This window comes from Aegilops tauschii, chromosome 1, assembly GCF_002575655.3.
Source record: "Aegilops tauschii subsp. strangulata cultivar AL8/78 chromosome 1, Aet v6.0, whole genome shotgun sequence".
Classification (NCBI taxonomy): Eukaryota; Viridiplantae; Streptophyta; class Magnoliopsida; order Poales; family Poaceae; genus Aegilops; species Aegilops tauschii.
Window position 1 is genome coordinate 391,118,250 of NC_053035.3, and position 23,063 is coordinate 391,141,312.

At 45.8% G+C, this 23,063-nt stretch overlaps 3 protein-coding genes, 1 long non-coding RNA gene and 1 other non-coding gene across 5 annotated transcripts; 2 read left to right on the plus strand and 3 right to left on the minus strand.

The window, feature by feature from the left end:
• Window positions 1-928: 928 nt before the first annotated feature.
• Window positions 929-3,631, plus strand: LOC120963156 (uncharacterized). Its single transcript, XR_005755215.3, has 4 exons — window positions 929-1,241; window positions 1,351-1,501; window positions 1,584-2,378; window positions 2,698-3,631. It is a non-coding gene; the product is annotated as an uncharacterized lncRNA (long non-coding RNA).
• Window positions 2,391-9,585, minus strand: LOC109751166 (NADPH-dependent aldo-keto reductase, chloroplastic). Its single transcript, XM_040387670.3, has 9 exons — window positions 9,379-9,585; window positions 9,043-9,181; window positions 8,387-8,437; window positions 8,109-8,185; window positions 7,933-8,020; window positions 7,344-7,616; window positions 5,063-5,314; window positions 4,538-4,776; window positions 2,391-4,019 (listed from the first exon to the last, which is right to left on the minus strand). Exons 2-8 carry the CDS (start codon window positions 9,151-9,153, stop codon window positions 4,693-4,695), a joined length of 936 nt encoding a protein of 311 aa, XP_040243604.1. The 5' UTR covers window positions 9,154-9,181; window positions 9,379-9,585; the 3' UTR covers window positions 2,391-4,019; window positions 4,538-4,692.
• TRNAY-GUA (transfer RNA tyrosine (anticodon GUA)) lies at window positions 8,848-8,933 on the plus strand. The gene is given in 2 exon segments: window positions 8,848-8,884; window positions 8,898-8,933. It is a non-coding gene; the product is annotated as a tRNA-Tyr (tRNA).
• A 1,425-nt stretch (window positions 9,586-11,010) lies between the features above and the next one.
• On the minus strand, window positions 11,011-14,116 carry LOC109751164 (NADPH-dependent aldo-keto reductase, chloroplastic). Its single transcript, XM_020310057.3, has 8 exons — window positions 13,922-14,116; window positions 13,682-13,833; window positions 13,371-13,421; window positions 12,746-12,822; window positions 12,558-12,645; window positions 11,884-12,156; window positions 11,502-11,753; window positions 11,011-11,331 (listed from the first exon to the last, which is right to left on the minus strand). The coding sequence occupies exons 2-8, from the start codon at window positions 13,796-13,798 to the stop codon at window positions 11,248-11,250; spliced, it is 942 nt and encodes a 313-aa protein (XP_020165646.1). The 5' UTR covers window positions 13,799-13,833; window positions 13,922-14,116; the 3' UTR covers window positions 11,011-11,247.
• Window positions 14,117-18,649: 4,533 nt separating this feature from the next.
• Window positions 18,650-21,768, minus strand: LOC109751171 (V-type proton ATPase subunit C-like). The gene is made up of 11 exons (XM_020310062.1): window positions 21,634-21,768; window positions 21,474-21,542; window positions 21,242-21,375; window positions 21,065-21,164; window positions 20,647-20,714; window positions 20,345-20,486; window positions 19,778-19,894; window positions 19,480-19,602; window positions 18,995-19,078; window positions 18,822-18,901; window positions 18,650-18,731 (listed from the first exon to the last, which is right to left on the minus strand). The coding sequence occupies exons 1-11, from the start codon at window positions 21,766-21,768 to the stop codon at window positions 18,650-18,652; spliced, it is 1,134 nt and encodes a 377-aa protein (XP_020165651.1).
• Between the last annotated feature and the right edge of the window lie 1,295 nt (window positions 21,769-23,063).

Below are 23,063 nucleotides of genomic sequence, written 5' to 3' on the forward strand. Positions count from 1 at the left end.
AAATCGCGTCCGGACTGCCCCGCGGACCGATTGAAAACGGTGTTGGGTGGCTTCCATGGTTCGGATGGTTGCGGGAGATTTAGGGCATCTCCACCAACAATTATGAGACGGATATCCTCAAATGTCAGCGGACAGCCGGCCGAATTACGGGCATCCAACGCTACCCCTCAATTATCCGCCTGTTTGTCCAATGAAAAGAGGAGAGAGAAGGAAAATAGAGAAAAAAGTGAATTTGCGGTGTGGTTGGAGTGGTTGCTTGGGAGGGACGGGATTTCAGACGTCCACATCAGTTCACGCATAAATAAGGGATAAAGTTGGAGCACAAATAAGGGATAAAACATTGGAGGTATAAAAATGCCTCGACTGTCAGGTCCGAACATGTAGAACATCTAGGAGAGATTTGGTGAGCCAGGTTGCAAAATATTATTTTTCTATCAATGCCAAGGTGGAAAGTGTTTGCTTTTTCTTGAAAAATCGATGTAATACTCTTAGGTTAAGAACTACAATAAGATACACATTTTTCACAGTTTGAATACAATATTTACGAATAGAGGGATACAACAATCAAAATGGTAGCACATGAGAAAATATACGATCGAGCAATTATTTTAGTTCTTCAATAAAAGAAGGCATTTTTTCAACCTTCCCATCAATGGATGCACACATCCATAAAAAAAAAGGCATTTATTCTCAGCAGTTTTAAAGTAACTATCTCCATCTGCATACAACCAAGGGAAACCCTTCCTATCTATTGTCTGATAGGAAACGAGCGCCAGACTAGTCGACGGCCGCCGATTCAATTTAAATCCGACGGTCACAACGTGCTCTTCATATATGTTAAAAAAGAAGAAGAAAATCCCAACATCCGGGCATTAACTTCCCGCAACCCCTGCATCTAACCTCTTCCTAATTTCTCGCCCCACATGCTTCTCGATTCCATTCGCCGCCAACAGCACGCACAGGCCCAAGCTCGCCTCGCCCAGATCCCTTCCACCCGCCTCCATCGCCCATCGTCGTTGTGTATCGTGGACACCTCATCGGTCAGTCCTCTTCCCCTACTCCTCCCAACCACATCGTCTGTTCATTGATCTACCGAGCTGCTAATTCTGAATGACAATCGTGGCCGTGATCTGCCGAGGTGCTAATTCTCCACGACACCATGACCGTGATCCGCCAAGGCCGATGTGAGCGGGCACCAACAATCGTGGGCAAGAAGTTTGATGGCCGTTCCCTTTGGCATGGTGAGCGTCACAAAGAGTTGATTCCAATGTGTGTTCCTCACTGATTTTGCGGGTTGCGTCACATTGATTTAATTCTCCTATGCTTGATTCATATGTGCTTGATTAGCAGGTGGCCGTGATGCCCATCCCAGCAGGGAAGATGGATAGGCATCGGGCAATCCCCAAGTGACAGGATAATGCTCCCTTCTACTGGAGTGCCATCCCTTCTCGACAGCGACCAGAGCACGCCCGGCCGGTTGCACATCGGCTTCACGTCCTCGGTTGACCTCATTTTAATTTGATATTCAGCTGTCCTACTTTGCAGTAAAGGAGGTCTCGGCTAATGGTTCATCGTTGTTGCAGCGCCGCTCCATGCATGCCAATCCTTCTTAGTGCCGCTAACCATGGCGATAAAGGAAGCGCGCCTACCATGCACTTTCAGCATTGACAGGACGCACGTCCGACATCAAATAGAAGCACGATTACAATCGCAACGAAGCACGACCAACTTCTCCATATCAAGTTCCCTAACGTTGAGTTCCCATATTTTCATGCATATAATTATATGGTGATGAATTTTTGCCATAACCGAGTTCCCATAACATGTTTTTACTCTAGTGTGTCTGTGTTTAGAGCCGGGGCGCCGGCCGAAACTTGGGCCGGTCGCCTCGCTAGCAACGCGAGCAGGCGGGGCCACGCAGGCCACACGTCCTTGACTTGTCGAGCCCTGCTGCACCGCTTCATTTTTTTATCCTCTTTCCTTTATCCCGTCCGCTTCCAGTGCTTTCTTCCTCCTCCCAAAAATGCATCTCACCTGAAAGCATCCAACGCCATGGCCATGGCCGAGCTGCCATGCTTTACTTCCAGCTCAAGGTGCCACACCTAACAACAAATCAGGGGCCACACGGGCTGCAACCGGCGTTTGGCGGAGCTGCAATCGTCTATCTGGTCGAGCTGCATCCAACGACGCCGGGCGGCGGCGACTGCAACCCAGGAGCTGCATACAACGGCGAGGAGGACTCCAATCAGCTGCACCCCTCGACAGCGGAGTTGCAATCGTGCACGTCGGAGCTGCAACCGGCGTTTGGGGGAGCTACAAGGTTGGATGTTGAGGTGTGATTATTTGCTGGAACTAGAGGTATTTTTTGCTGGAACCAGGTAAATTTTTGCTTCAAACATGTTTTTACGCGAGATTCCTACATGCTCAGTTTTGGTTTTGCTGGAATCAGAGTTTGTTTTTGCTGGAACCGTGGTAAAATTTTGCTTCAAACAATTTCCCCGAATTTCCAGCGCTTTGGTTGTTTTGCTGGAACCGTGGTAAAATTTTGCTTCAAACAATTTCCCTGAATTTCCAGCGCTTGGGTTGTTTTGCTGGAACCGGAGTTATTTTTTGCTGGAACCGTTCTATGATTTTGCTTCAACTGTATTTTTAGGCTGCTATGATGACTGGGGATTTGATGGGTTGACTTTTGTTCAGAGCTGCATCTGGCAAGACTTGGAACAACGACGAGATGGGGAGGGTGCACGACGACTGCTACTTTCAAGCAGCGGAGAGAAGCGGGGAGCTGCGAGTCACGATGATGGCGGTGGCCGTGGTGGGGTGGGACGAGCTAGGTGCAACGGCCATGGAGGGGCTGCCGGAGAGGCGGGATTCCGGCAGCTGCGCGGGTGGGGGCAGCGATGCAATGGATTTCGGCGATCTGGGCCGCATCCTCTCCTTTTTTTTTTCTTTTTTCTCTCATGCGCGAATGCGAGAGTGGGGGACCAAACGCTCCTAATCTGACGGTTGGCAATCAGCGGAGCGGACGCACAGGATGGGACCGGCCGAAATTTTCGGCCGGTGCGCCGGCGCCTATCACCGGCCTTTATATATATGTTGTGAGAAAATGAAGATATTGCATCCTAGCAACCATGCTTCATAGATTATTGCATATGATTCTATGGTGATGAATTTTTGCTTCCACCATTGTAAGTGTGTGCTACTTTGACTGTACAATTTTTTTGCTTCAACCATTATCCGATACTAGTGTCTCTTCAACCACTACTACTCTCTGCTTCAACCATTTGCTTTTGTTCATGAATTTCATTATACAACCATATTGCTTTATTTAGTGGATTTTTGTACAAGCTACTAAATTTTGTGCTTCCTTCTTTCTCACTGAATGCTTCAGTTGTACAGATTCCCAATAATGATGCAATGTGTGTTGATTACTAGACCAACCGGGCTCTAAGTTGTCGGTTCTACGACGAGCGATGCAGAGCTCATGGCAAACGCTGACATTGTCATGATCGGATTGTCGCCCTCCGCTATGACGACTACAACAAAATGAAATTATTGTTGTAATAGTATTTTACTATTGTTGTAAATGAATTTGTAAATTTGTGTTCACAAAGTATTAGTCTGTTTCAATGCATCATCATACATGTCCTGCTGCCACATGGTTTGTGAAGTAGAAAAAATCTGTATACGAAAAGATCGTTTCGTTTGCAATTTTGTTACTACTTTGGTTGGAAGCAATTTTATAGTTGATGGAAACAAGAGATTGATGCTTTTGAAACTGGTCTAAATAATTTTTCTTTTTGATGGAAGCAAATCACTGTTTGGTTCATGAAATCTCTAGTCCGTGGAACAATGCTTCTGACAGAAAATATTTGATACTAGGAGATAGTTTTATATGGAGCAAATATTACAAACGAAGATGGAAGCAAATATTGGTGTGCGGAAGATGCTCAATGTCATACATTATGCTTCCTTGATCGACGAAACTCGTTATGCACTAGCAGCAAAATTTCCAGTATCTAGAAAAAACAAAGTTGAATATAAGCAAGTGCATGAAGCATATAAAATTGTGTATGAAGCAAATAAAATTATAGTAAACCAAATAAAATGTGCCCACAAAACATAGTTTTGCAAAGCAAGCAAATTAATCTATCTATGGAAGCATAGTTTTTTTCAGGGATGCACGGGAACATACTGTGTTGTGCTAGAAGCAAAATAATGAAGTACTTCCTCTGTAAACTAATATAAGAGCATTTAGATCACTACTTTAGTATTCTAAACGCTCTTATATTAGTTTACGAAGGGAGTAGGAAACATGGGCATGGATAGAGGATGGAGAATACGGTAGATCACACGTGATTGACGAAAGCCGAGATCCATGCATCATGCATGTAAGCTAACTACCGGCCCACGTTACCTCAAGCGCACGTATTACTTGCGTAAAAGCAGGAAGTGTGATGGATGCGGGGACAGTTATGACGAAGCACTCAATTAACGAAACAAATTAGCTAAACCCAAGGGCCTGACTAGTACTTACATCGGACGTCTACCGTGCTTTGGATCGAACGGACAAGGACTGGTCTGACAGGGAGCCAAACATCCGTAGTCTGATGCCTAGCGGTGCCCTACAACCAATGACAAGAAGTACGCTAGCATGATATAATGCCATCCTTCATCAGAACTTCATACACTTCAGATTTCACCATCCCAAAAATCCTCCACGGTTTTGTAAATACCTTGGGGGTGAACTACAAATTCAGCTCTTAGAGTCTTAATCTGCATACAAAGGACCAAAACAACCTCATTAGCCAAATCAGTGGGTAATTCTATGATATTTTTTGTAGGTAGAGTAATTCTATAAAAATTTTTGTAGGTAGGATAACTCTATGGATTGACATGCACCATGTTTCTAAAAATAATGATACAAAACCATAATGTTTTAAGATTTTTTTTGAAAGGATATTACCATCAAGGTGCGCTATGCCAATATAGCCAACATAATAAAGATAGGAAGGACCATTTTCAATTTTGCATGGAGGAAAATAGAGGAAGTTAGGCATGCCTGCGGGATTTCAGAGAACTTTGACATCAAATCTTCAGGAATAGACCAGTCAAATATGTTAAAGTTCTCCTTTATCCTTGTTTCATTGATGCTTTTTGGAAGGACACTCTGACCCACTTGAAGACCCCAGCGTAGAGCAACCTGTGCAGGACTTCGTTGCAACTTCTCGGCAATAGAGACGACAATAGGGTTGCTAAGAAAGCTTGGACCCGTGAACGCAGGTGATCCAGGTCTACCTAAGGGTGAATATGCCTGCCAAAATGAAATTAAAAATTTATTGAACAACCTAAAGTAAACTAACCAAGGGAGAAGTGATTTTCAAGAAAAGAACCTAAAGTAAAGTAACCAAGGGAAGTGTTTTTCAAGAAACTTGGGCAGTGTGCAAAGAGAGCCTTGGCTCAGTGGTTGGGCATGTGGTTGTGTAGCCTAGCGACCCGAGTTCAATTCCTAGAATTGACAGGTGATGTACAGGGGTTTTTTCCCGTTTATTGCGGATCAAACTTGGTGTGTGGTGGAACCTCTCATCAAGAAATATCTTGATACTCATTTAAAAAAAATCGGTACTCATACTAAAATGGCCGTATGCATCCCTGGTTGGTGCAGAGGCCGGGAATTGAAAATCTCTCCCATTTTTAAGGCTTTTGCACTAGATTTTTGTGACCCACGACCCTCCTGCGCCCCCCACCCCGCGGGCGGCCAGGAGGGAACCCTAGCCGCCGCCGCCGGGGCGCTCCCTCCTGCTCTCCTCCCTCCCTCGCCGCCGCCAGGGGCGCAGCCGGGCGAAGCGCGGCTGGCGCCGGCGGCGGCTGGCGCCGGCGGCGGCGGGGAGATCTCGTCCTCTCGCGCGGGGCCCTGATGCGGGACGGGGCGGCCGGGCTGGGGTGCGGCGCTGGCGGCGGGCGCTGCGGCGTGGCGGGGAGCCGGAGCTGTGCGGCGACGGCCTCTCTGGCTGCGCGACGGGCGTCGTGGTGGCGGAGCGTGCGGGGCGGCCGGTGGCGGCGGATGGTGCGGCAACGCAACTCCGCCAGATCTAGCCGTGTCGTGACGCGGGCTACGGGCGGCGAGGACTGGACGGCGCCATGGGGTCCGGCTTCCTCGGGCGCGGCGGCGGAGCGCGGCGACCGGTGTGTCGGATCTGAGGCGGCGGCCTCGCTGGTACGGACGGCGCTCCTCTGGCGGCAGGGAGTGCTCGTCGGTGAGGTAGGCCGGATCCCCTCGGCTGCGTGGGCAGCGAGGTCCCGGTGGGCGCTGGTCATGGCGCGGGGAGGTCCCGGTCTCCCCTCGTCGGATCGGAGGCGAGCTGGTCCGCTCGTCATGCATGACCTCCGGCCGGTCTGGATCTCCGGCGTGCACGCGCCTGCTGATGTTGTGGCTGGTTCGGAGGTGGCGGCAGGGTGCTTGGCCGGGGGAAACCCTTGGCCGCCGGTGACGGTCACGGCGTCGATGGCGTCCCGGACGCCATTCCCTCCTTGGTGGCGGCGCCGAGGCTAAACCTCCCCTGCCTCCCCCCCTCCCCCTGCGCCCGGGTGAAAATCCTAGCCCCGGTGGCTAAGCGGCGGCGGCGCCACAGCGTCGTTACCTTCTTGAAGGCGCCGACTTGGGCATGGGGATCTTGGGTGTGCATGGCGAGTCTGTCTGGTTCCTGGTGGCGGCCCATGTCTGGCCGTGTCTCCGATGGCGACCTCGCCCTTTCTCACCTTGTACTTGCCGTGGTGGAGCGGTACTTCATCTTACTCATTGATGGCGGCGGAGATCGGCGGCATGGCGCCGTGGAGGCTCGGCGTCCGATGTGCGGAGATGGACTCGCGCAGGAGGAGGTAGTTGTCTGGCGTCATGGTGACGTCGATGGCAGTAGTGGCCTTCACAAGGTAGAAGATTCAATATAATCTGAAGACGGACCTGTGGAAGATGGCGGCGACGACACAAGAGTGCGTCTGACCGGATTGTGCCACAGACCCGGTATGTGGCTCGGCTGGGGCTTCCGGCTTTTGATGTTAGGTTAGGTGAGTGGTTTGGGTAGTGGCCCAGCTAGCATCCCTACATCATATGGATAAGAGGAGCGGCATATGTTGCTAAGATGGTAGTTTCAGGTATATTGTTTGTAATACTTTGTAAGGTCCTCGAGAATAATTAATAAAGTGGCCGTATGCATCTCCCAGATGCAGAGGCCGGGGGTCATCCTCCTTTTCTAAAAAAAAAATAAGAAACTTGGGCAGTATCTTATTGAAAAAGAAGAAGAAAAGGGAAAACTGCCGGTACATTAGTGATATTCGAAACTTACAGAAAGATGAACACCCTTTGACCGGCAAAGTTCGCGGAGTTTCATTTGCTGCCAACCTGGATGGGACTCAACCTGGTTAACAGCAGGAGTTACTCTAGCAATGGCAAGCAAATCCTCCATCCTCTTGCAAGAAAAGTTGCTCACGCCGATTGCACGAGCCTTGCCGGAGTCGTATAACTTCTCCATCGCCCCCCATGTAGCAGGGACATCAAGAGGAATATAGTTTTCAGCGGTTCGGATAGCTCCTTTATTAGTTCGGACCGGAGCGTGGATCTGCACAATATAGTACATTATCAGTAAACCAACTAAGGTACATTCATATATTTTTCCGAAAAGGCATTCATACAGTTAAAGCAACTTTTACTTCACACTAAGCTCAGGAATGCACTTCATTCAGTTAAAAAAACCACTTCATCGTTCAGTAAATGTAATAATACTATTAGGTTTTGTTTGACCCTCTCAATCTTTTACGCCATAGAAGTTGCTTAGAGGCGAGTCATATTTGTACTTTCAGTACTACGTGGGGGAACAGGCATATCACAGTACATTCACTGTTAAAATGGATAGACAATCAAGCATAGAAATTTACAAGGAACAGGTCTAAGTACTCCAGTTGCAAATCTTCAAGAGTAGTGTCAATGCCCTCTGGCACATCTTCTGGGGCATGATTACCAGACCTGCAAAATCCAAAACATCTTTTGACAACACAGCCCTGCAAATTACATACAAATGATGAAACTAGGGTAAAAAGGCATGAATCCTAACCACAACTTAGAAGAGATAAACAAATCTTCACGCTTAACCACAGAGTCCTCAAACAGTTTCTTCAGAGCCAGACCAATCTATAAAAGGGTGCAGATTCAACTTGCTTGGTTATATGACAAAACGCACAGGGTTACAGATGGACAGTTTTGTGTAGCAGAAATGACTTCAGATAAAAATAATAATGATGACATGAGTCTCATACTCTCATGACTAACCACCAACATTTCATGAACCTATAATTTTCCTGATCTGATAGGATGCTATGGCTCAAGTATTACCTCCTTCTCATTGCGGTACGCTGGAGCACAATCAATATGCCGATATCCAGCCTGTATTATAAATGCATCAAACTCTTAGACTTGGATGAGATAGTATAGTTTCATATTCAAGCTTAAGAGTTAAGACTACGAAAAGCTTCAGTAGCATTTTCCAGTGCTTAAATTCAGTGGAGGAGCTTCAGCGGAAAAAGAGGGGGCCAAAGAGAATGCAAGTAGAATTTAGCGAGAATAGAAGCAAAAAGTGCCAAAAACTAAGTGAGTGTAGGCTAAACTGGAGGAATTTTGGAATCACAGAGATAACCTTATAACTAATTCTGTTGCTTGTTGCAGATTAAATCACACACATTGTAGTGTGTGAGCACTTCAAGTGCAACTAAGACTCGAATTTAAGAATGGGATGTACGTTGTTCAGACGGTGAAGCGCTTGCTTATCAAGTGAGGTGCACGCAGATTAGCACAAACCGACCTTAGCTCAGTTGGTAGAGCGGAGGACTGTAGTCGTTGCAGATAAATCCTTAGGTCACTGGTTCGAATCCGGTAGGTCGGAAATCATTTTCATTTTTGCGATTTTTTAGCCAAACAGCAGGAAAGTCCAATCTGAATTGAACAAATCTTACAATCTACAAAGCTTATCTCTACAGATTCCATGAAAGGACCTTGACGGCGGCGTAGACGGCCTCCCCGACGGTCCCGGGCTCTGTTTTCGCCATGCCGAGGCCAACCGACGGTATTCTTGCGCCGGTGTTGAGGACAAAGGATTCGGCCATCTCTGCTGGTTATATGGCCCCCAAAAGCCTGCCAGAGATCAAAGAACAAGCAGGTATATAAAGATGCTGCTCCATTCATTGGCACATCAGATAACAACAGTCTGTTGGATTTATGAGGGATTACGACGGTCCTTCAGAGTTCAAGCTGAGAAGAATTATGCTACTGCGCTACTGCATAGTGAAATTAATCCTGATGGAAAAGCAGAGGAATGATGGGGTGGTTACTTGCGATTGGGTTGGAATAGAAGCTGATCGATCCTTGAGCTGTTTACGGCGTCGCCCGTCGAGAGTCTCCGGGGAAGGCGAAGTGGAGGGAAGCCGACGACGGCCGCCAGAAGAGGAGAGACGCGGCCAAGGGGGGAAGACCGGAAGCCGGAAGGCAATGCGGGCATGCCACAAGGCGGAGAACGGCGACAAGCGGCCGGTGGAGTTCTTTGTGCCGGACTTGCCGGCCTAGCTTTTTTATATCCCCGCGCCAACTTTTTATTAGCGCGAAGCTGTAATGGTCATACGGCCCCACGTGAGAAATAAGAAACGAGGATAATAGCGGATCATGAATTATATACACAGCACATAGTAGGGTCTGGTGAATTCCCGTCAAAAAGATAAAATAGAAAAATGGTAGGGTCTGATGAGTTCTAGGGTGCAATACTGTCTTTTTTTTTGTTTTGAACGCACTATAGACGCAGACGTCCATACGCACGCACGCACGCACGCTCTATTCTACAGTGCAATACTGCCGATAGCATGGCCAAATTATGATGTGTTTTTTGCGAAACAGATTATGATGATTTTTATATGTTTATAAAAGGATAACACGTTGCTTGCAACATGCCTAGAACCCATATTCGACATTTGACGTGCAGTCTGATGTGAGTTGATCAGCTTGTGTACTCATATTATTATTATTTTTGCATGACTATAAATCTTCTCATGAGAGAGAGAGAGTTGTTCCTTTTTTTTTCCTGGATTGATTACCTTTTTATGTAAGTTGTCATACTTGTTATTATTATGAATTTCTTTGTATGTGCAGAATAAACAATACCCAATAAATTTCCATGTGAGCAATACAAACATTTCCCAAAATATGCCATGTGAGCAGTACAAAAAGCCCTACATTTGCCATCTGACCATTACAACATTCTTTAATTGTTGCCATGCTTCAGAACACAAAAAAATTCTAAATTTTGCCATGTAACATTTTACATTTCTCTCCATAACTGCCATTGCTTTTTTTATACCAGCATTCCTACTTTTGCCATGTGAACACCACAAAAATTTCTCCCATGACTTAGAGAGAAAACATTTTTTCCTAATTTCATTTCAACACTACATATTTTCCCTAAATTTACCATGGTCTGACGTGGCGGACGTCTGGACTTCAGCTGCGTCTGTGGGATTTCGAACGCCCGGACTGGTCTGGCCCGATTTGGTGATCCATGTTGGGGTGCTAAAAGTCTCGTGACCGTCCAGTCCGGATATTTGGGGCCGATTTGAGGATTCACGTTGGAGATGCCCTTAGAGATGTACGACCATTTTCTTGTGGCGGCCAGAATATCAATTGTTCTCAATTCTTAACAGCACTAACAAAAAAAAAAGCGATCAGACCAGAACTATTTTCTACTCCCTCGGTTTTTGGAAATAAGGTATAAATTTTGCTTGAAGCCAATCAATGTAAAGTTTAACCCAACTTTGTAGAATATTTCATCAGGAACTAAAGTACCAAATTAGTATTATTAAATATACAATAAAATATATTTTTCATATTATATCTGTTTACTAGTATTGTAGAACGAGGAAAATGGAGTAAAACAGGGGACATCATGGCTTCAACTATAGATTCTATGAGCTTAGGTATCACGAAGTGGCCTGCATTGACTATAAGATGAATCATATTTTTCACACTTGAAAATGAGATATTCCCGGATAAAGAGATCCGATAATCATAGTAACACCAGTAAAAATACAGAGGAAGACAGATGATGATCTAGCCAATATGCTTTCAGTTTTTTCTCTACATACAAATACAAAATCAGACGACGACTACGGTTTCATGCTGGAATGCAATGCCTTCAGTGCAGCACTTCATACGCTTCAGATTTCACCATCCCAAAAATCCTCCACGGTTTTGAAAATACCTTGGGGGTGAACCACAAATTCAGCTCTTAGCACCTTAACCTGCATTTAGCAAGACAAAAAATAATAATAATCAGATAACACATATAGGAAGGTAAAGCTGTCATGCACTGCATTTCCTGATGGAAGAATGTGCAAATTATTAGACATCATAATGCGGATAAAAATCTGTTTCAACAGAGCAAAATAACAAGGATGGAATTGAGAGATGCCTGCTGAATTTCAGAGAAATTCGCCATCAAATTTTCAGGGATAGACCAGTCAAATATGCTTAAGTTCTCCTTTATTCTTGTTTCATTCGTGCTTTTCGGGAGTACACTCTGGCCCATTTGAAGACCCCAGCGTAGGGCAACCTGCGCAGGAGTTTTGTTTAACTTCTCCGCAACGGAGATGACAATGGGATTGCTAAGAAAGCTTGGACCCGTGGATCCAGGTGATCCATGTTTTCCTAAGGGTGAATATGCCTGCAAAAGCAGAAGTAAAAAATTGTGAACAACAAACATGAGAAGTGGAGTAATTTTCAAGAAAGTAGCTACCATGGTTACTGAAAAAAGAGGGGAAATCGCCGCTATACTGGCGATGTTTAAAACTTACAGAAAGATGAACACCCTTTGACTGGCAAAGTTCCCTGAGTTTCATTTGCTGCCAACCTGGATGGCACTCAACCTGGTTGACTGCTGGAGGTACACTTGCAATGGCAAGCAAATCCTCCATCCTCTTACAAGAAAAGTTACTCACACCGATCGCACGGGCCTTGCCAGAGGCATATACCTTCTCCATTGCTCCCCAAGTAGCAGGAATGTCAACAGGAAGAAAGTTTTCAGGGGTTGGGATGGCACCTTTTTTCGAACGAAGTGGAGCATGGATCTGCAAAATATAGGACATCACCAACAAAACAACTTGGGCATGTATACACACACGGTTAAAATCAATTTTCTCCAACGATGAGCTTGAGAATACACTTCCTAGTTCAGTGAAAGCTAGGCTGGGGGTTTCAACCTCCGTTTTGATTTTTAAATTTTTTATAGTTTTATTTATCACTACCAAATACAAAAAACATTCATGCTGAAAATGTTGCTCAGATTGATAATAAGCATAATATATCTACTTTTAGTATTATGTGAGCGAAGGGAATTTCAATATATACACTACTCCGTCCCTAAAGAAATATAAGAGCGTTTAAATCACTACTTTAGCAATCTAAACGCTCTTATATTTCTTTCCAGAGGGAGTATTAAATAGATGGATAATTATGCATAGAAATTTACAAGGAAAAGGTCTAAGTAGTCCAGCTGCAAATCTTGAAGAGTGGTGTCAATGCCCTCTGGCACATCTTCTGGGGCTTGATTACCAGACCTGCAAAATTTAAAATATCTTTTGAAAACACAGCACTGCAAATTACATAAGCTGCTTCTTTACGAATGATGCAGCTGAGGTTGAAAACATGAAGACTAACCACAACTTAGAAGTGATAAATAGATCTTCACGCTTAACCACGCCTTCATCAAATAATTTCTTGAGAGCGAGACCAATCTATAAAAGGCGACAAGGCATATATTTCAATCCAGTTAGCTACATAACATACCATATATTTCGAGAAAAATCAACAACAGTAGAGGAGGGATATCTTTTGTAGTACTACATGAGTTCAGACAACATATGAATGCAGGAACGATATCAAGAGTCACAGTGTGGGCTTCTCTTTAAGCAGACCACATATCTAAATATTTTTCCATCAATTTTACAGGTTCATAATTCCTTCCCACATGTACAGGCGAGAATGTTTTCAGAAATTTTGGCACTTCATTTGATTTGGTAATTATCCATATTTTTTAAACAAAGAGAAGAAACATGTTCCTTGTCAGGGACAAAACACAGCAGTACAGATAGTGCACAGAATTATGTACATTACTGTGCAAACAAACAATTTTTGTTACAGAAAATTTAGCATGACACATGTTTTCAGTGAGTACAGACCAGCTAATTTGAATTGGTAAAAAAATCAATCTCCACAACAAGCACATCATAGGGGCATCCATCAAATCTGATTGAATACTACTGCTCAAGTAATTACTAATTACCTCCTTCTCATTGCGGTACGCTGGAGCACAGTCGATATGCCGATATCCAGCCTGTAGTGTTGCCGAAACATCAAAATTTCAGTGTTGAACAGAGGAGCGCATTTCGGTATTTCAAAATCGAAACCACGACACGACAGGCTTCGGTAGCACTTTAAGCCACACAAAATGAGCAGCGCATGGGCACTTCGGAAGAAACCTAATTTTGAATTCAACAGATCGTTCATCTTAGTTACTCCGTAGATGTGATTCGGCAGTTTAGCTAAGGTAAACCTATCAGCAGAAAAGCTGTAGAGATACTGCTTAAAGGTGACCTTGACGGCGGCGTAGACGGCCTCCCGTACGACGCCGGGTTCGGCTTTCCCCGTCGCCGTGCCGAGGCCAACTGATGGGATCCTTGCGCCGGTGTTGAGCACAAAGGATTCAGCCATCTGAGATTATGTGGCTGGTCCCAAGTCCCAACAGCCTGCGAGAGATCGAAGAGCGAAGCAGACAAAGGTAGTCGTGAGAACAAGGAAATCGCACCGAGACGGATTTGATTTGGGGGATCGAACCTTGCGCCGTTCGACGGCCGCCGGAGGAGGCGAAATCGAGGTGGGCGAACGGACTGGCAGTAGAGGGACGAGGGGCGACGCGACCAAGGGGGCGAGGGACTCGCCGCTCAGAGTCAGAGTACAGTGCGCAAAGTGGACCGTGGACTGGCGTGGAGTATTTAACTAGCGGAAATTGCTTGGACGGTAGTACTGCCGCCATGGCCGTTGTTTGTCCGGTGCGAGCCCCGTTATCGTCACGTCTGAGTGCTCCGAGTGCTCCGGACAAATGACGCTGTCCCATCGTTGCCGTCGCCCTGCTGATCGTCGTCACCTAGCATATCCCGGCCCACGAAGCACCGCGATTCCGGGAAGAGGTTGGCTGTGCCAAAAACCCAGCTGGAAGCCGATTTAATTTGAGATTGTTCAACGAATTCATGTCCTCCAACTCTCAAAGCAGGCTTTCCTTCATTACGGCCGAACTGATATAATGTGGCAGTGAAAGCTACATATGCAAGCAGATCAAAAGAAAACAACATATGAGAGGGAAGCAACAACGCCAAAACTCAAAACCGAACAATAAGGGGTTGTTTGGATACGTGGTTTTTACTAAACCCATTTTCCTAAAGCGTGTTTTGAGGAATAACCACCAAAAACTACGTTTGGTTAGCGTAACAAATTCCCGGATAAGTAAAACTTGGTTCCCGTAAAACCAGAAAAGCGAGCTTTTGGAAAAACGAGTTTAGCTTATACGCCGGCCGAACTCATCGTCACATGCCCGCCGAAAGACACTGCCGTCGTTTCCGGCGAAGCCACGCGCGTCGCGTCAGCGAACGCACAAACACCGGAGGAGCTCACCACGGATGTTTCGCAACCAGCCGATTCACACCGAATCGACCGTCGACATGCCGCTGGTAACTCCGTCGTTGTTCCCGACGAAGACACCGTCGTTGTGCGCACCGAGCGCTGAAACACCGTCACGGACGGCACAACACCGGAGGGGCAGGCCACGAACGGCAAGCGGCCAGCCAGTCCGCCCCGACGACATCGTCGTTGTGCCTGCTGAGCGCCAAAACACCATCGTCGTTCCGGCGAACCTACACCCGCTGCGCGAATCGAACGCCCAACCATTGGAGGAGTTCGTCATGGGCGGCACAAAACTAGCCAGCTTGCCATCAATGGCAGCGAGTCCATGTGCCCTCGGCCAGCTGGTACCGGACGGGGTCGTACGAGCAGCATGGCGTCCCCGCCCTCGCATGCGCCGCCAGCGTCCGCGCGTAATGTCGTCGAAGCCCATTGGGAGACGAGCAGCGGCATCTAGGAGGCGGCCAGAGGATCAATCGGAGATACAGCTTTGAACGCGTAGATATGGGGAAAAAGACGACTTCGTCCGTGAGGGGAGAATGGAATCCTCCAAACAAGGAACTGCATAGAGCTGTTTTACACTTTCCAAATCCAAACAACTTTTTCTACAAACTGATTCTTCGTAAAAAAGTAAGTAAAACAGATTTTGCAAAAAACCGGCTAAAAACTTGTTTTCTACAAATCCATTACTAATACTTGCTATCCAAACACCCCTAAAAGAGGAGACAAAACACCTAACAACGAGCTATCAAAACCATCGGCCCGGAATAGGCCCGGGCCTACCCTCTCGTGGGCTGTGGAGTACTGATCTTGCCGGGAGATCACGAGGACCGAGAACGGTGACAACAAAGACACCTATAAAAGATAGGAGACACCTGAGACCACCCTTTACTGAGGCAGCTACATGCCAATGCCAGGATCAAACCATGCCCGAAGACACTAATCGGACGGGACAAGAGCTCCACGACGACGCCCCAAAGAGAGTGACGAGGCAACGCGTCGCCTCGGCCGAGCCTGAAAAGACGGCCTAGGGTTTTCAAGCCCGGACATAGGGAGAGGACCCACATCGACGCCCCCAAGAGGGAGCCAAATCCACAAGCATCGTCGTCACGACGCCGAAGCACTGAGCTTTCACTCGGAGACTTACCGTGCCACCCGTAGTACCAAGGTTGCCGACACACCCTGAGAAGAGGGCCGCCACTGCCAGCTCGAGGCCTCCAGATCCATACCAGGGAGCCGCCACCACCAAAGCCACGATAACGCCAGGGCCATCCGCCACCCCTTCCCTCGCTACCCACATAGCCAAGAGGAGGTGCCACCATCGCCATGGCTAGTGTTTCATCGTCACTCAGCATAAAACCCGACCCACGAAGCATCGCAAAGAGGTAGGCTGCGCCAAATACCATGCTAGAAGCCGCTCTAATATGAGCCTGCTCGATGAATTCCTGTCCTCCAAATTAATTGGCAGAGTATCTTTTCTCCTTGAACTTATTGTGAGAGTAACTTAATTCCTAAACATTGCCCAAGATTTAATTATTCTTCAAAACAATGTTTTTGTCAAGAAAAAGAGTAAAAATAATAGGGAGCGACAACCCGGCCTTGGCCCTACAAAATATCTAGCTGAACCCTCAGAACCCTCAACCGGTTTAACTAAATAAGATTAGGCGGTGCTCGGCTGCCTCTAAAATTTGAGCAGCCGAAGCGAGTTCTTAGCAAAAGAAAAGAAAAGAAAAAGATCCCCTCCCCCGCTTGGCCGCCCCTCTCCTCTGCTCGTCTGCCTCCACACCGATGTTGCCCTCCTTGCCTCCGTTACTTTCCTTTCTCCCGTCGGCCACCGCATAGCCCCCACCTTCACCGCCCCACTTCTATTTGACCTCCGCCCGCCGCCTGAATCGACGAATCTAACAACCACCGCTGCGAGCTTGTCGACAAGGAGGGCCACCCCATATCCACGTTTCGTTTGGAATGGGTCCGTGCGGCCATCGAGCGCCCACCGCCGCCTACTCGAGATCCATACCCCCCCATTGTGGGGGCACTTGGCGGCGGGGATGAGCAATTCGGACACGCGAGAGAAGCGGTGGCTTGGCACATTCCACAGTCCGCGGAGCAGGCGACGCGCACGTACAAAGTGGCAATGGTCCACTACTACGACCGCAACATGTAGGTAAACTTCCTCCTCGGCAGCCGCATCCCTAACTTCGTCGATCCACAAATGGTCTCTCACCACGAGGATAGGGAGAATCGTGAGGCCATGAACCAACTCGAGGTCGAGCGCATCGACAATGCCTATATGGCCGAGCTCACCTCAAAGAATCTGGAGCTCGTCGTCGAGGAACAAGCGTGGTTTGAGTCCAAAAAGGATGATGTGAAGCCGTCGACTCGTCGTAGCAACAACGACAATGAGGCCGGACCCTCCGGTGGGGGAGAGGGTGGTGATCCCTTTCTTCGACGTGAATTGGGGAGAGGTCTCTGACGAGCGACGATGAGTAGTAGTTTACAGTTGTCTAAGTATGATATGTAGTGATAAATCGTCTAATTATGTTATGTATGATGTGCTACCTTTGTTTAATTATGTAATCAAGTTGTTTAAATTTGTGTTTGAAATGAAATTGTGTCAATGTTTTTTTAGTGAGCTAAGTTTTAGAAGTTCGGCTAGGGACTGTTAAGTTTCATGCACTAGCCAATGCAAGCAAAAGTCATAACTGATGGAAAGGCCTAGATTCAGAGATATGGCAAAGGAAATTGGGAAAGCCGGGACTTGAACTCAAGACCTTAGGCACTGGTATTATGTTAAGTTTCATGCACTAGCCAACGCAACCAAAAGTCCAAACTTATGAAAATGGGTTAGGCAATCAACATCTACACTTCAACGGGGACGACTTTTTTGATAACTCCACATATTTGAGGAGTTAAGATTTGAGGAGTCTTTTGAGGGGATAGATTTTGACGGTTCGACTAGAGATGATCAATGGTACCTTGCAAGAAAACATATACTAGGAGACAAAGCATATGATATCATCAAAATTCTTTATGAATTTGAAAATGAAATGTCTTGGCTCTCATATGGTGAGCTTCAGTTTACACTCTTTCAATCGACTTTGTCTTAGTAGGATCTTTATAACTTTTTTCATCAAAGGCTATCACCAAGTAATCGACCAAGTTACCACTTCATTGATAATAAAATTGTCACATCTCGATGTACTTAGTTTGTTTATTAAAATATTAATTGGCGTATGTCTTGGAATAAATGCGTTTGGAGGCTAGGCTTTCATCCCACTCTAATCGAACACCTCCTAAATAGTACATCTTCCCTATTACTCAAACATAGAGAACAAATGCATAAATAAATGTCGCCTTGCTTCCTCCTCTTTGCTTAGGGTTTCTAAGAACCTTTTCTTCATTTCCATGCGATTAAAGCATGTTGACATACCTAGTGAATATCTTTAGTCCCCTTAATCACTTTTGCAAAAATGGCATGCAACGTTGTATCAGCTACCAAGACAAACTAGTTGCAACAACACAATTCAAACTCTCGTTGTGACGAGTAGCTGTATCGTGCCAGAAATATATATTTACATTTGTAAAACCAACACGGGAATTCCGTCTTGTGTCAAAAAATATAGATTCCCAAAGCTACAAATGGGTCAGTTCATTTCTAGGACATAAGCTACCTATAAGCCAAAAATATGACCAAACTTGCGCTGTGACAATTTGTTGGTTCATATTGCAGAGGCCGGGTGTGAATCCGTTACGCTTGTATCTCCTTAATGCGACGTTATGAGTCAATAACAGTGTATTGAAAAATCTGTTGATTACTGAAAGCATAGTTGCTCCAGAACATTGCCTCCATGGAGATATCAGGAGCACACTAGCACTATATGCTCATACTCACACGACATTCATGGTGGAGGATACATAAGGGTGGATTTCACCTCCGAGACCATCATCGTCAGATTTCCAGAAATCATTGCTGCAATTCAAACGTTCAATTAGCAAAACAATGCGAGTGACTTGTAACTAACTAACAACGCAACTGACTGCAACCCAAGCAATGAGTTACCTATTGGCATTGCCACAATGCTCTTCTAAGATGTCCCTTACTTTTTTCTCACTCTCCATAGACGGTGCTAGAATAACACACTGATTGAAGCAAAAGCAACAACAGGTTTAATGATCAGATAACGAAATTATAAGAGCGACTATGATAGAACAGTGGAGGAAATCAAGAATTACCAGGATTGATGGTGACAAACCATATCTAAGAATGCTCTCTGCAAAGACAAATACAGCACATATGTGCATCCAGGAACTGAATACCTGCACCATAGTCAGTAAAAGCAGTTATAATTGAGGAACCATGCATGAACATAGATTGTCGTGATTCGCGACTCATGAGGAACCCACCAAGTGATAACCGTGTATTGTTCACAATCAGAACAACCACTATATCAGATTAGTAAGTCAGAATCAACCTGATTTGGACATGCTAGGATCATCATGTCCAGACAGTCAATATGGGTGTCACCTAATGGCTTCGTTGTCGAAACTATAATACTATCAATCGTAACAAGAACTGAAGAAAATTAAGATGTCAGACACCATGACATAATGGTTCTCACAGAAAACCGTAGTCAGTGGAGTCAAAACCCTCTTTTGTTTTAAAAAAAATGGCGCCATTTTGGACAGGAACATGTAAATAAGCTGCAAAAGGCATATACCTCACTATATCTGGCATATAACAATTGTAGAAGAGACGTTCTCATAGCTTCTTCATCTTGCAGCAGCTTTTCCAGGTCGTCCTTACTTTCCTGTGCTTCAGGACTATACACAAAATCACGGATCTGGAATCCAATAAGAAATAGAAATTAATGGTTGACTAAAGAAGTTAACAAAATGACATGGGCAACAATCAAGATCATTTAGTGTTATACCGAATGATCCTTGGATTAAAGTTAGCTTGTGAAACTACGGTAAGTGTAAACAAGGTTCCAAAGAAGGCATGGGCAACAAACTTACCAGAAAACCTTTCTCTTGAGCATGTGCTTTAAAGTTGCCAACAACCTTCGCAAATAATGTGACGGTGTAGAGTGCATATTCATCATCCTCATAAAGCCTTTTAGATGATCTCGGTACCTATAATTCAACAACTAGCTCAACTGAATATAATGGCAAATAGAACAAATTTTCGGAGTAAATTGCAAAAAACCACCAAAATTTGGTCGAAGTTTTCAATGCTTCAGAAAAAACCAACCAGAAAGCATGCATTTTGGTGGGTGTTTGATGACTTTTGCACAATTGTGGTGGTTTTTTGCGATTTACTCCAACTTTTGGGGCAAGAATTAAGGATAAGCTCTTCATAAGGGAAAATAAAACAGCATTTGAGTGAAAGAGTTGCAAGTCAAATGTACTTGTAATTTGGAAGATATATATGATGTCAAGTTCATGATTATTGACACTAAAGGAAAAAAAACTCAAGTAGAATAGGCAGTTATTGAAATGAATGACAGTGCTAAAATAGTTGAGATGACAGTTTGCCACCAATATTATCACTACTCAAGTGCATACCCAGAATTTCAAACTTACCACAAAGGTGTCAAGTGACTCATAGCATGACAACCAGTCCTTCTGGGAGCATTTTGGAACAATAGCAAGAAGTGTTGCTAGATGTTCCGAAGTGATTATATCCTCTGGTTTTACCAGGTTCGACAGATCACGCACGACTAAACTGTCACACAAGAAAGGCGGACCAATTAGAGTAGGAAAAACAATGAATGGAAGGAGAAACATGTTTTTCTTATTTTGCAAGGAAACTTGAGGTCAAGAACTCAGCAACATTCTAGAGGCTGAGTAGTTGCCAACATTCTAGCAACATCTAGGTATTTTACCTTACACTTTGCTTTCTGTAGACTGTTCTAAGGTGGTTCTTACAAGAATTATACTTTGCTGCTTGAACCTGCAAAAGGTAATCTTGAGTTTCTTCAAATTCGAAATTCTACCCAATACTTCAGAGGGGGGGGGGGGGGGGGGGGGGGGGATTTCATTTTTACGAGGTGAAGATCCATAAACTCAAGATCGAGCCCCAAACCACTACTAATTGACACCATCCGTCCCAAAATAAATGACTCAACTTTGTATTAACGTTAGTATAATAATAACTTGGTGTAGCTGAAGAGTACAATTACTTGGTAGACTCTATCCAACATATACAGTTCCCACAATGCATGTAGCTACACGGCTAACCAGTGTTAATGCTCCACTATCTTAGCAGAATTCGGATAAACAAGAAGTAGAGTTACTTATCACCTTGATCTCATCCTCAATCTTGGTGATCCGCGACAGGATGCTGGCGATGATGTCCTTGAGTGGCGACTTTGTTGGGTACTTCCGCTCATCCCACACAAACCTGCACGAAATCGAAGGCAAAGCTTCAGTTAAGCTAAGCAGACGCGGCCGTGAAAGCCAACAGCTGAATGCACAGACCTGGAGAGGTAGGAGTCGACCGGGACGCCGTCGACGGTGATCAGGGATCCGCCCTCGCCGGCGCCTCCGGCGCGCTCCAGGTCCTCGATCTGCCTCCTGATCCTATGCGAGGCCCCCTCGATGAACAGGTTCGACTGCACGGCCGGAAGCACAGAGACCGACAACGATCAGAATACACCCTAACACTAGCGAACGAGATTATATATAGCTTGTAGGGGAGGAGGGGGCGCACCCTGATGAGGTCGTCGCTGAGGGCGAGGAGGGAGTCGAGCGTGCCGCCTTTGAGGGCGGGGACCGTGAACTGCAGGAGGGAGTGATCAAGCTCGGGGAGATTGAATTGAAGTAGCTAGAAGGGAGGATCGCGGAGGAGAGGCTTGCTCTTATATGCTTACGCGGTAGAGGGGGGTGTCGATGGCGTGCTGGGAGAGGGAGTCCTCGAGGCTGCGCCAGAGGGAGTTTTCGGCGGCGGCGGCGTCCCCGCCGGCGGATTGTACGGGGAGGGCGGCGATCAAGTATTTCGTCGGCATGGTCGATCACCCGAGGTCCGAGGTTGTTTCAACTTTCAACTTCACGTTGTTTCCGTTTGAATCTGCTCTACGGATATGGATGGACCGAGACGGGAAGATGTTTCGGTTGTGTTGCCCTTGTAGTAATCCGTCCGGCCCTCTACCTGCAGACCTGGTTGCAAGCAGGAGGAGTGTCTTGCAGAACAATTTAGTCCAAATTAAGTAGGCGTCCCAACATGGCACGTCGGACATGCACACACGTGGCAAATGACATGTCTCTCTTCGGTATATTTGTGTCCGTTTGGATCATGCTTCAGCCGTCCCCACCAAAAAATGGCGAAAGATTTTGCCGCCGCAATCTCGCTAACGCGTGGGTGTGAAAGCCGAACCGAGTGATCGAAAAATTGTCGTCGATTCGAAATGTTGGTGCCAATCCAAATGGGTGGCCATAATAGCAGTCAACGGGGAAATTTTTGGTAGGGCGTAAGGGTGCCCCATGGCTGCATTCCAAACATGACCTTTCGGTGTGATTTTAGCGCCGAATACACCTGTAAAGCAATGTGCCCGCTCAAGTTATGGCATAAGGGAGATGAAAAGATGATTGCCATGTCTTTCTCCTAACTTGGTCGCTCTTTTGTGCCGCATCTACCCGCTTCCTTCGACAAATCTGGCGTGAGGTCATCTATGGCAACTGCTCACCACCTGCGAGAGCACATGACTAGGCGGCGTGGATGTGAACTGGGTACCGTCCTTTTGGACTATGGTTAGTCGTTTCCATTCATTATGTAGGGCGTAGAGGGTTTTTAGATGATCATTACTGCATGTCATGATGAACCATGTTGTTGGATTTTGCAGTTGATTTTGCCTTGGTTAATTAGTTTTGTAGTTGTTTGCATGTTTTAGTGGCAGAGCTAGGGTCTGAATCTAGCAATAGAGAATGACATCCATAAAAGGGAATTTTGAAACCTGGCCCATATGATGCTAAAATCTAGACCATTGAGATTCAACTTTTCACACACTATTTCCTTTTGCAAACATAACTCTATATTTGTCAAAATCAACCCGCAATCAAACATATCGAAGTTCCAGCTAGTGGTGGAACTTCCAACTATGGTCTGTCGTTTGTGGAACATTGTCATCATAATTACAAAATTTACCTTATATTTTATCCAAACTCAACATGTAGTCCATAGTATATAAGTTCACATTCATCTATGAAACCTACATTTAGGTGAAACTTAGATAAGTTACAAACATAGCAACCGCCAACATGCACATATTTAGATGTAAGAGATTTCTCGCCAGGATTTGGTCAT